The 13,730-nt window shown below is 36.1% G+C and overlaps 2 protein-coding genes across 2 annotated transcripts; one reads left to right on the forward strand and one right to left on the reverse strand.

Annotated features, from left to right (window-relative positions):
- The first annotated feature begins 3,192 nt into the window (after positions 1 to 3,192).
- LOC128533079 (zona pellucida-like domain-containing protein 1) lies at positions 3,193 to 8,769 on the forward strand. Its single transcript, XM_053507284.1, has 10 exons — positions 3,193 to 3,311; positions 3,390 to 3,616; positions 3,795 to 3,985; positions 4,190 to 4,262; positions 4,343 to 4,440; positions 4,551 to 4,634; positions 4,739 to 4,910; positions 4,992 to 5,088; positions 5,212 to 5,238; positions 8,076 to 8,769. The coding sequence occupies exons 1-10, from the start codon at positions 3,218 to 3,220 to the stop codon at positions 8,204 to 8,206; spliced, it is 1,194 nt and encodes a 397-aa protein (XP_053363259.1). The 5' UTR covers positions 3,193 to 3,217; the 3' UTR covers positions 8,207 to 8,769.
- Positions 8,770 to 8,872: 103 nt separating this feature from the next.
- On the reverse strand, positions 8,873 to 10,288 carry zgc:162608 (uncharacterized protein LOC100037332 homolog). The gene is made up of 3 exons (XM_053507290.1): positions 10,109 to 10,288; positions 9,887 to 9,992; positions 8,873 to 9,796 (listed from the first exon to the last, which is right to left on the reverse strand). The coding sequence occupies exons 1-3, from the start codon at positions 10,152 to 10,154 to the stop codon at positions 9,010 to 9,012; spliced, it is 939 nt and encodes a 312-aa protein (XP_053363265.1). The 5' UTR covers positions 10,155 to 10,288; the 3' UTR covers positions 8,873 to 9,009.
- Positions 10,289 to 13,730: the final 3,442 nt, after the last annotated feature.

Raw genomic sequence — 13,730 nt, forward strand, 5'->3', positions numbered from 1 at the left:
ACCAACAATAACCTGAGATGCCAAATCCTTTGATTCACCAAAGTTGTCAGTGGCAGGAACCTTTTTCTGAATCTTATGTACTCATAGAATCATAACATCATAACATCATAGCATCAGAGTAAAGTCTAGTCTCACAAATTCTAATTCCCAGGGTATCTCTTTACGCTGTTAAGCTGGTTTCATAAATGAGACTGATGGCCACAGGTCCTTCAGGAAATACGATCATTCAATTGTTGGCATCTGAAAATATATACAGGAAGAACACACAATAACAAGCTATAGCAGGTTATAGTTTTATTTCCTCTTTGCATGATAGGAATGACATCTGGGACACTTTGTTCCTTCCTTCCTTTTTAAAATCCTGCCCCTTATTTAGGGTTTATTTAGGATTTCACATAACTGAGTAGGACACTGGATCATGTATTTTCTGACGTTTATTATATTTATAAAAACATGCATTAAAACCAGAGCACAATTCGTCACTGTTTTAATCATGTGACAGTTATGAAGACATCAAATTCTTAATTATGAGCTTATGGCTTTACATTTACAGGATGGTCATTTGTGGAATTAGTGTCTCTGAATGTCATAAAAAAATATATACCAGGATTTTATGTACAGTTTGTACTTACTAATGAGGTCATAAATAACAAATTACATTTTATCTGTACACCGGAGTTAATGTAGAACATAAATCAACAGTTACATTTGTTTTTAATTTACACTGCTGTCAAAACGCTCTAGCAAATTTCTTTATTAAACTCCTAAGAAAATCTAATGAAAAAACATGGGCTGTGACGAAAAAGCCGACCGTGTGCTATGCGTAAACCTTGCATTCTCAGATACATTATGCATGCAAAAACACTCAATGATAAAAATATTTACTATCTCATATACAACAAATATTTTGATCTCATATTCTTAACAGTTCTTTTTAAACATATCAATACTTCACTGTTTTCCAGGCAAAATCTTTTTAGAGCTCTTATTACTAACATCTAATGTCTGCTAGCAAACCATCATGCTTTTAATACAATCTACTGTATGCTCCAAAGAATTGTGCAATGTAAAACCGATCCCTTATACTCATGCAGGATAAATGCAATCTGACCACAAGGTGTTTTTAGTTTAATACAGTATTTGTGTATGGTTTGTATCAAATAAAACCTTTCACTAGGTCAGACAAGCTTGTAGGGCTTTCTCAAGTCACTCAGATCCTGAAACCTTATACGCATTAAACCCAACTAAAGTTGATTAGTTGTGGCAAAGTGTTATGTTGTATATATCATCTTTCCTGTATTCATACCTGTACATCCCTGGGGGATGATACCTCATTTCACCTATTATGTGACCTGTCATGAACTGTGTATTATATAATTCATTGGCTCCTAGAACTCTGTTTTGGTTCCAAATGGATCAGATTTTAGAGTCAAGTGAATGAGGACCCACACGCATAAAAGCTGTATATTCATTCCCTGTTTTGTGCTTGAGGGCAGTTCATGTACTTGTAAGAATCAATGAAGCAATCAAAAGCTAATTATGAGAGCTTTTAAAAGGTTTTGCTATGTTTGTAAGTATATATTCTGCATTCTGGACAATTTGACTGAAGTAACAGAATTTCAGCTTTATTATGAGAGTATCTATGCACATTGTATGTACATTATATTAGATAATCCCTAGTGACACAGTAGATAGCATGAACCCCAACATGGATTTCCCCATGGTTCTCCATCCATAAAAATGAACTGTAGGCGTGTATGTGTGTCATTTTGTGTGTGAGGTGCTATTTGATAAACTGGCATACCATCTGGGATGAATTCTCCTGGGATAGGCTTTGGATCTCCCACATACCGTGATAACAGATCAGTGCTTACTGAAGATGAATGAAGGAGACAGCGTGTGATCTATAACATACTGCCTGAACTGTAAAACATGGTGAAATGTGCCTGACAGGATGATAGAATCAATTCTGAAAAGCATCTTTTCAAAAACATCTTACCTGCGCAGGTCCTTCTACAGTATATGCCTCAAAATTCAAAGAACAGCAATGAGAATGAAGGCTGGATAATACTACCTTATCTATAAAACAGTTAGGGAGCTGTGAACTTTTTTTTTTTTTTAGGGCAAAACTGTTCATATTTGGTATTAGCTGACAATCACCTAAGTAAAAAAAATTAAAAATCCACTGGATTTGTTTTACTTACTAAAGATGAGTGCCCCAGTCCTAGAAAACCAGGAACACCAAAAAAAGGAATGAATGGAACAAATGGGTTTTTACATTTAAAAAATAATTGGTATTCATTGTCATGTATTATGCATAAATGTCTGATGACAGATCATATCGATTGTGCATGCCAATCTAATTTTTATTTAAAATCCAATAAAGTGCCATAGAATCAACGTAATAACAATAACGCCACAATTTGCTGTATGACAAAACCTAAAAACATTAATATAGCTGTTTAAATGTCAGCCTCTCAGATCCTTGGAGTTTATTCCGTCATCGCCAGTAGATGCATTATACTGGTCAAGGTTGTGAGAGATATGGACTTTACTCTAAGTATCTGGGGAGTGGGGAGTGTTGTGTGTGAGGCATGAATACAGCCTGGAAGGGACAATAGTCTATCACAAGATACCATGCACACACATCGACACCTAGTCAACCCACCTACCATTATGTTTTTTTTGCTACTGTAGTTGAAGGGAAACCCAGGTAGACACAGGTGGAAAACCAAGCTCAGGATGAAACCACAGAGCCTGGGGCTGTGAGACAGCAACACTACCTTCCTACTGTCTTCAGAGTTAAGTTCTGAACAAACTGTGAGTCTATGGTATATGATATACAGCACGGGTGGGAGGGGTGATATGTGATATGTGGGAATCCCCTAGACCTACAGTAAATATCAACCTGTTCACACTTATCTGGACTTCTGATACTATATAAGGTGTAGCTTTGTGCATAACTGTCTCAGAACTAAACCAGGTATGGTATACTGACTTTTCATCTAAAACTTCTTGGCTAGAGTGACCGAATGCAATCAATCTACTGTACATTTTCGGTCAAATATCCTTTATAATAAAGATTGATCTAAAGGCAAGATTTGCAATGTAGTCTGTACTATTTTCATGCACTTTAAAGTTGATTTGGGCAAGTGTAAAAAAGCTTAATCATTTCTTTAGGATCTTCTCCATCCACGTTCCATTGTTGTTCTTCAGGATGCCGTGTTTGCTGGTTTTCACAGTGCTGACCCTGGCCCTCCAACCCGTACTCTCGCTCTACAACTGCTCCTCACTTTATGAGAGAGTGCCAAGTGAGTCCCAAAATGCATGCTGACCTTTTGCCATGTCTCTCATGTTGGCAGATATTAATTTTCTGCCTGTGTCATTAGATAATGATGACCTGAATGTGGACTGTGGAGTCAACATTATCAAACTGGAGGTTAACCTATGCACAGCACAGTGGGCTGGTTTTGACCCAACCGGCCTGGCACTAAATGGCATGCACAATAATAGCCAGTGCATGGGCACTATAGACACCAGCGTGAATCCTCCTGTCATCCGGTATCAACTACCGGTCAACGACACTCAGGGCAACCTGTGCCGGCAGTCACTTCAGGTGAGAACAATGCATTCCTATTTTACTTATTAATGGTTTTGGTATCATCATCTGTATATAAAAGCAATGTAGGGAAATAATCATGTGTAAATATGTGTAGATATGAAAATGAAATATATGTACCTATATATGGCCTGGGAAAAAATATATATCAATGTGTTATTTGTCATGCACACAGATTGTAAATGAGATTCCCAGCCCGTCTGGACCTTTCAGTGATTTCTCCACCATCCAGTCAGTCGTCATCACCAGTTACATTGACACCCCAACCTCCTCGGCAGGTGTCGTCAGCTATTCCACAGACCTCTACTATCACTTTTCCTGCCGTTACCCTCTCGAGTACCTCATCAACAACACCAAGATAGTGGCGTAAGTTTCATACCCATCCCTGTCTATTTCACTTCATTAAATGACTTAATTTAAGTTACTCAATTTCCGCTTTAAATGACTTAATTTAAGTTACTCAATTTCCGCTTTAAAGAGAGCATACTGAATAAAACCTGCATAAAACCATTTGTGTGCCCTTCTTAAAAAACATCAAGACCTAAAAAGAGCATTATTTTCCATTTCCAGATCATCGGTATCAGTAGCGACTAATGACAAAAATGGAAGCTTTACTGATACCCTCAGCATGAGCGTTTACAACGTGAGTCCCTTTCCAGCTTCATTTGAACATCTTGAAAAGATTTTTTAAAATTTTAGTTCCATAACCTGATATGTTTGTAGGATACTACCCTTTCCCATCCATTGGTGATCCCACCTAGTGGACTACAACTGCGAACCCGTGTCTACGTAGACGTGAAAGCAGTTAATCTTTCTGGAAAGTAAGAACACGTCTTTTTCTAATTGCAAATGTAAAAAAAAAAAATTAGAAATGTGTTCATTTGTTTTGAAGTAAATAATTAACTTTTCATTTGTGTTTTATTTGTTATAGCTTTAATCTCTTATTGGACCACTGCTTTGCAACTCCATCGCCTTATAGCTCCAACAACAGTTCACAATTCGACTTTTTCACAGTGTAAGAAATACAACTTTTGTCCATCTTCGTTCTTTTACTCTTTATTACATTCTGCTTAATTTGCTCTTATTCTTGCATAAAGAGTCAGCCTTGTTTCTCCACAGGTGTAATACTGACCCTCGGACTACTGTCCTGAGCAACGGGGTTGCTAAAAGTAGCAGGTTCTCCTTTGAGACGTTTCGTTTTGCGGAGCATCGCAACCTAGACAAGTCCACCATCTACATTCATTGCATACTGAGACTCTGTGAGCCTGACTCATGCCAGAACATTATTAATGTAAGAGTTTGATTTGGTTCTTTTTTTGAATCACAGCAAATACAAATATAATTTACAAGAAATTTTGTACTGCTTGTGCAGTCTTGCAATGGTAGAAGAAAGAGATTTGCGGAGGTGCAGTCTGGACAACTGAACACAGCAACATTGACAACGGGGCCACTTTATACAGCTGCCCAAAGTAAGTGAACGTATAAGCTTCACAATAAGATATATGCGTGATGCCTTTATTTAGTTTATGCAAAATACCAACAGTACTGTATGTCTATCATTGAAAAGGACTTGTAACCCTTCGCTTTTTCAGTTCCTGAACCAACTGCTTCTGCGTATGGTAAGAAGTTCTTAGCTTTATGTTATAAATGTAATTTTATATTTTGATCCAAAAGTTTTGTTTTATGTGGATTTCCAATGCTTTACAACTCATTGCCATTTAAAGTAAAGGAAAATAAATATTCTGAAACATTTAATTTACTTCTAGTGCATACATACATCATTGCATATGGTCGTGGGAATCTGTGCGTATTCATTTAGTAGAGCATTTAAGAGGTAAGGCACAGATGTTGGACGAGAAGGTCTGGCTCCATTCCGGTTCATTCCATACTGTAGGTGCTTGATAGTATATAGGTCAGGGCTCTGTGTGGGCCAGTCAAGTTGTGCACTGGGACACAGTCATGTTGAAATAAAAAAGGGTCTTCTCCAAACTGTTGCCATAAAGTTGCCTTTCGCTGGGAATAAGGGGTCTTAAGTAGTATAAAGTATATATTTACTGTATAACCATACACAACGAAAATTTACAGTAAAAAAATGTAAAGACAGCACAAATTAAACACTATGTCGTTTTGCACCTCCAGGGTCAGGGTTTGATTCCCGCGCATGTTTGATTCCCGCCTTTGTGTGCATGGAGTTCTCCCCATGTTTGTTGGGTTTCCTCTGGGTACTCCAGTTTCCTTCCACGGTTCAAAGACATTTGGCCTATCAAAAGTGCCTGTAGTGCCCCTGTGATGGATTGGCACCCTGTCTAGGGTGTCCCTTCCATGTCCCCAAAATCTCCTGGGATAGGCTCCAGGCCCCCGTGACGCTGTATACAGGATAAAGCGGCATAGATGATGTCTAGATGAAGCATCTTCCCAGACTCAGCTCCACGGGGGATGAGAACAATGTCTCCTCTAATATGTTCTTTTAAAATCCTCTATTCATATTTCTAGTCCTAGTACCTATTTTAAATAATCAGCTGTTATGATGGTCTGACCACTATGCTTCATGTAGTGGTCAGACTATTTGGTAATGTATTTTTGGATTATTCACATAATAAGAGTATACTGTTTAAAAAGACACATCTCCATACTTCTTTTTAAGCACTGGTGCTTCCCATGAGGTAGGGGAAAGGAGATGATTGTGGTGCTGCTTCTTGTTCATTGTGTAACAGATGCTCCTGCTGGTTTTAGGTCATCCGGTGATTCTTTTTAATTGTCTTTGCAAAGTCTTGTATAGACACATCTGTGTAAGGATGCAAACTCCACCAGGTGCAACCTGTATTTAGGACTTGATTTATGTTTATGTAAACCCTTTATAAAAACATACTCTCACATACAGTGTGTATGCGTGTACTACCCCATTTAAATTTGAAACGCCCATAAAGGACGTTAATAAACGTCAATGTACATAAAGTTTGCGGAACCTAGACCTAACCAGATCATAACACTGCTTGTACAGTAGGCACTAGGCATGATGGCTGCCTCACTTCTTCCACCGCTCTTCTTACCCTAATGATCCCATCACTCTGGGAAGAAGGTAAATCTGGACTCATTAGACCACATCACCTTTTTTACAATGCTCCACAGTCCATTCTTTATGCTCCCTAGCAAATTGGAGCTATTTGTTTCGATAAGCCTGCACAGCATGGAAATGCTCCAACATTCACTAATAAAACATAACCAGAAATTTTAATGTTGTTTTTTTACAGTTAGATTTCACCAACCGTTTAAGTGATTGCCGAACATGATCATTAATCTTTTTCCCCTAACCACATTTTGCCCTCGAAGATGATGGTTCACCACTATCCTCAGGTTTTAATAAGGGGTTTCAGTTCTCGAAGCAGGACAACAATTTGACTCTTCTGAAACAGAGTAACTGTATCTTTGCCATGACCTGAGGAAAGTCTTCTGACATGGTTGTTTAAGAAATGAGAAGCTACTCTCAAAGAAGTTACAGTAGGGTTAAAAAGCTGGGTAGCCAGCTCAACCATATTATATATGAACAGTTTAACAGAAAAATAAGATCAATCCCATTTTCAGATTATTCTTTTTGGCAAATTATTGTTAGTAATGCATCAATGTGGCATGGAGTTGATCAGCCGGTGGACTCTATTTGAACCCTATTATAAACTTTTTGGGACAACAGATATGCGATGTTGATGTCTAATTACACAGGACATCCCTGTACTGTGTAATTAAGTCTGATAACAATGCATTGTAAATTTAATATTTTATATTGTATAATGTTTCTCATAATCCATAACAAACTTTGTAATCAAAAAGGCTTTGTGTACAACTAAAATCAACTGCTATGTTTTTAAATAAGTCTCAACAGACATTATTATTAACGCTACATTGTATATTTACACTTCCACAAACACAATTAAAGGCTGATTTATCCATTGGAACAAAACTGTTAGAGTAGGAGTTGATACTGTTTTTCAAAATCATCCCTAATTCTTAGTGACATAATCAAAACTAATCTGATAAATAATTTTGGCATTTTTGCTTTTTAAAAGTTAAAAATAGTTTATTCAAAATATTTTGTAACAACTTGTAATCCTATTTGCTTTTTCAAAAAACAAAACAAATCTAAACAAAACCTAAAACTGCCATTTAAAAAAAAAAAAACTGCCAAAAATCTTATTTTGCCACCTCACTGTTCATGTATTTGTTTATATAAATTTTAAGTTGAAATATGTTTTGGATGTATATTAATTATCAAAAACGAAAGTGTATAAATATTTATTTTTGATTCATATATCTTTATTTCTATTATTTTAATTAAAATCATTATTGGTGTGATTTTATTTCATTTATAAGCTTTAGCCTTAAGCTATCTTACACTCCTTGGTTAATGAAAGTCATTTTAATGTGTAATATAAATAAAATTTGACTTGACTTATTACTTCAGCAGGAGGCCCGGGATTGTCCAACAGAGGCCAGGAGAACATTGCTGGGGTGGTGGTAGGGACTATTTTTGCTACTGCTGGTGTATTGCTACTTGTTCTGGCTGGATGGTTTGTGATGAAGAAAGTCTGGTAGGTTGGTGACCTGTTTTTAAAGAAAAGAGCCAGCAGAGCCAGCCAGTCATCAAGCAACAAGAGCTGAACTTCAAAGACAGCTTAGTATACTGTATCTATTTCTTATTGTGCATCGCAAGAACATCTAACATCTAACTAGATACCCTAGATTATAAAAAAAGTATTTTAAAATCATCTCAATCTGTAAATACAACATTTTGTGTTTAACTTGAGGAATTTATATACTGCTTTATAAGAATAAAAGTGTTTATTGTAGCACTTACAGTTCATTTGAAGATGTGCCACATCATTTTTTGATAATCTTATCTTGAGAGGTTTACATACATTGTGTCAACTGTATTTCACTCTAGAAATAATTGTGGCAAACTACTATTTATTCAGAGTGTGTTGATTTGTATCATTTCCCAATCCTAAAATTAATGAATTACATTTTATATACAGATACAATTTTTGTTAATTTTACTTGAGAAGACAACAATTGGCAAAATATATATATACAGCCTACACATACACACAGACCCTTTTTATGCTTTAATTTACATGCATTTAAAAAAATTGAACACTTTAGATATTGATTATGCAAAGTTCAATAAACTGCATTTAAAAAAAGGGTTTATTGGTGTTTTTTGTATTGGACTGTTTGTAAAGAAGACAAACAGACACTACATTCTTCTTTTATTTATTAAAAAAAGTGTCTTAACAGAGACATGTTTCTATAAAAATACAATAATTCACACTGTACAGGTTCATGTTTTCACTATTTACATTAAAGAGCTCATTCTAATGTGAATGCGAAGCGTTGCGCTAGTTGATAGTGTGTACAATGTCCTGGAGTAAGGCGTTTAGTCTGGTCGAGAAATCCTCTTGTATGGAATCTATGTTTACATGACTTGATGGCTCACCCTTACTCTGCTTTTCCTCAAGCATAGATATTTGCTGCACTAAATCAGCAATAAATTTATGATTTTGCGATGAGGAGCCCTCACAGAACTGGTCCACTTTGGAAACCATTTCGTCTTCTAAGGGGTCTAATGATGTGAGGAGTGTTGTTAATGTGACCTTCAGTGCTGCCATTTTCCCCTGTACTTCCAAACTGAATGAACAGATCTCTTGGCCCAGCCTGGCTGTCACCTCCTCCCAAAGATCCTTCCTACTGCTGTCTTTTTCCTCCTCGATTGCCTCAAAGGCCTTAGTTTTAAAGTCCTCAAAGGCAGCGGTTCTTCTCTTATGATTCTCGTCCATAGCTTGATTAATCTTCTCGATTTCCTCTTGGTATAGTAAAGGTCCAGCGGAACGAACCCTTTGGATCGTCATTGTTAAATTACTGCAGAGTTGTTGCGTGTTGGATTCAAGAGCGATCTGGAGGCCCTTGGTAAAGGGAGACAGAAGATCCTGGACATTAGTTGTGGTGTCATGGGGGTGGCTGGGGAAGGGAGAAAGCCTCTGACGGAGATCCATAAGTTCCTGTTTTAAGCGAGCTCGTAGACGGTCTGACTCCTGGCTTAGTTTGTGTCGGAGATCAGCTGCCATAGTGTTTAGGGAATCTGTAGAGTAAAGGTCACTGCTCACGACATGATTCTTCCACATTCCACTGCAACATATAAATTGATTTGTTGTTTTTATACCCACTTTTCATTTTATAATTAATAATAAATATGAAGCACTCTAAAAAAAAACTCACTCAAATTGCTTGGTGGCATCTTTTTTATTAATGGCTAGATTTGTACTCTCATCCTGGAGACTCCAAAATCCTTCTCGACTGGCAGAACCTTGATTGACAGGAAATGCTATATGGTAGACAAAGCACAAATGTGTGAGCTTCATTTTTCTGTTTCATGACAAAAAAAAATGAAGGCTGTTTTATGAAGAAAGCTGAACTCTGACGATACCAAGGGATACAAACCTGTTGTGGTTCCCAGTGTCATAGCAAAAAGCACGTATAGAAGCATGTTTTTTTCCTTCAGAGAAAACTTTTGTGTCCACTCTGAAATGTAGTAGAGACAAGCTAGACATCACAGAGCTTATAGACATTATAGCCTAAGTCAAAATATCATGAATGTAATGCGTTCAGCTCTTACCTTGCAGGCAGGGTCTGTAAGGTACACTTCTCAATCCGGCCTTTTAAAGTAATCTCTTATCAGAGACCTTCCTGCACATTGCCTGTGTCAACAGATACCACGTGGAGGGTCAGTATGATAGCAGAACACCACTAGAAGTGGTACTGCTCCCTGCGATTGGCTGACTCATAGCTGAAACATTCCTGTCAACTCTTCTTCAAAGTAATCCTGGTGCCGTCATACCAAGGTCGGGAATGACGCACTGCAGCTTAGGTTAGGTCAAAGCTGCTTCTGATGATTTTACTACCTGATGTGGCTTACATGCTGGTTCAGGGTGGTAAACATGTATATCTAACTAAATATAAGTTAAAGGAATGACCATAAATATGAGTGCCTGGCAGGTTAAAAAAAAACCCTGTGTAAGTTATTCTAGTATAAAAAAATAGGATTTTGCAAGGAAAATACTTTGTTCTTGGTTCCTGAGTCACAATAGTGTTAAAAGGCACAAATGCCTAATGATTTAAAAAAAGAATTTCGGTTATATCAGTGTGAATTTTGTATGATTTTGCACAATACTGTAAATTCATGTGTTTTCAGTTTTGTCACACTAAATAACCAGCCTGTAGTTGTGTTTGTGTATTTTGTGTCAAAATTATTTACAAGATCTATTGTTAAAAAATCATAAAAAGCAAGTTCATGTTATGATTGTGTTTTGTAGTGAGTCACTCTGGCAGCACACTGAAACAAGAACAAAGTGTCATGGTTTGTGCATACAAAATCTTTTTAATTACAAAAAATGTTCAAGATTATGAAAAAACATTTAAAGCAATATGAAAAACATTAACTTCCTTCTTTACCAGGTTAAGTTTCATTAATGTGAGCCACCTATTACAGAAGTCCATGACTGCTGGGGAAATTGTGTAAATGTCCTTTTTCTGGACTGGAAATTCACCAAAAAGTCCATAAAACACATTTAGTTCATTCACGTCACCCACTATTTTGACCTGCCAGTAGGCCCATGCCTCATGTTTGATTATGGAATGCAGCCATGGGTTGGTGCATTTTTGCCAATTGTGTAAATTCAAAGCATTTAAAAAAGCATGCAAAGTTTGTTTTAGTCATCCTTGTGTGTCTGAGGAAAATACTTAGAATAAGTGAAAATTATATTTGTCTCATTTTGCAGGAACATCATTTGCAATCCATGAATGTCAAGGTTGTTTGTCAAACACTTTCTATCATTTACATTCACTCTGATATCTAATGTACAGAGAACAAAATTGTTCTATTGGTTTGTATTCTGCTCAGAAAGGTGCTGTTTGTTTCATTTGTCTTCATATAAAATTTAGTTTTATGTGTCTCTTCATGTTCAGCTGCAATTCCTAGTATATTACACCTACAAAACTTTAACACTTAATAGAAAACCCAAAACTATTTTGACATTATTTACTAAAGCATATAGTAAGTGAAGTGAGTGGAATTGCACTTGTTCTGGTTATCGATTATTTCCCGTAGGCAAACAGTTTGAACGTGCTTAATGTTTTTATCTTCTGTCCCTGTTTGCCCTTGAAGTCCTTGAAGCAAAGAGAATACACACAACCGAACGTGACACTGCATGTCAAATAGGACAAAAAGAGTGTTAGACTTTCTTGAATTTACACTGAACATTAAGTATAAACTTCTAATAATGTGAAAATGAAAATCAATAACCAGCTTATTAAAATGTGTGCTTATTCGTCACTTATTATCACTTTAAATATTATGCAACATTGATTTCTTTATTGATTTTTTTTTTATCAGTAGGAAATAAAAACAGAAAAAGCACATAAGTGCATAAGGTTGTATCATCAGGGATAACTAGTTTATAATTAATGAATAGTAGTATGCTAAAAGCAGTGTAAATAAACAGTTCCATGTTGGGTTAGATTATTTCGGAGTTCTGCTAACTCTTTCCCAGCTGTAAATGATTACTGAAAATAGTATTAACTCTAGATAAACATGTAAGAACCCATTAACCTGAAATCAAACTATATCGGGATGTTTGGATGAAGCTTTAAGCAAAAATCCTATATAGTAACAGAATCTAATAGATTAATAATATTAATAATTGCTTAACACTGGGTTGTGTTGGCTTTGAAAATTCAATTTTAAAACATCAGTATATTATCTGATTATATTACCAAGATACAGTATATTTGATATATTTGATATATTTTTAAAAAGTACCAAAGAGATGATTAATTTTAAGCTCCTTCAAAACTATTACAGGGTAACAAGTCAAAAAAATTCAATTACAGAATATAAAATAATATTACTTTATTTATTTATTTTTTTGGCTGGAAAAAAAAAATCCTTAATATGAAAATGTTAAAACGCAGGAACAAAGATTAGGAATCTTTTCAGGTTAAAAGGAGGCATATTTTGTAAAGTCATAAAGTCTGTAGAAAGTTCACTCAGACCAGGAATAACCCACCCACACACATATATACACACACAAACACAGGGTACAAGCAGATGACACAATTGCTAGGAAGACTGCCAGGTGTTTAAAAACCATCACAATCCAGCACATTCCTCTTGCACAGACATCTTCACATGCCAAATAAGAACCTTAAGAGAATTCCTGTAATAAGGTACTAAGCTATGAAGTGTAGTTATGAATTTCCCTTTATAGCTATTTCGTCCTGTAATACTGTTAATGGAATGAAAGACATGTAAAACAATCTCTTGTTAATGTAGTACTCCTTAGTGGAACACACTGTGTGTATTTCTGGCCTGAGGAGGCAAAGCTAGACTAGTTGTTTTTTGAGAAAAGGCTATTTGGTGTGTAAGCAGTTGAGAACCGGACCGTAAAGGGATAACACCGTTGTAGCTTATGTATGTGCAGCTTTAATAAAAAAGCTATTTCTGTTTGTGCCTGCTTGCATCTTTAGGGCCTCAGTCTAATCCCTGAGCCTGACCCCCCCAAAAAAAAAAAAAAAAATGTTAAAACTTGTCAAAGTGAACGTGGACTGTCCCATAATCAAAATGTAGTAAAAAGAAAAATGAAATGAGGAAATACATGATAAGATTAATGTTGCTTGATTCAAAGTCATTGATTGGCTTTGGCAAAATTTTCACAATGTTTTTTGCAGTACATAAGTTGTACAATCTCATCATTTTTTAATGGAAAAATATAGCTCTTGTTCCATTCAGGCAAAATGTTCTTTTTCGTTTTGCTTCATACCCAGATCTTCTTTGTTTCTCTGGAGAAGTATGCTGCACTGCCAACATCCCCCAAAACATCATTTCAAAGGGGTCAAATGATCAAGTATTAAAAACAGTTATTGTATGGTCCAACACAATATACAGTAGAAACATGTAAGGACTGTGCTAAACCTTTATTGTATTACCATAACACTACGTGTAATAATTAACCATTATTAAGAATCATAAATGGAGGTCACCTAAGCACTTAATAAAGGTAATAAC

This window comes from Clarias gariepinus, chromosome 11 (assembly GCF_024256425.1).
Source record: "Clarias gariepinus isolate MV-2021 ecotype Netherlands chromosome 11, CGAR_prim_01v2, whole genome shotgun sequence".
Lineage (NCBI taxonomy): Eukaryota > Metazoa > Chordata > Actinopteri > Siluriformes > Clariidae > Clarias > Clarias gariepinus.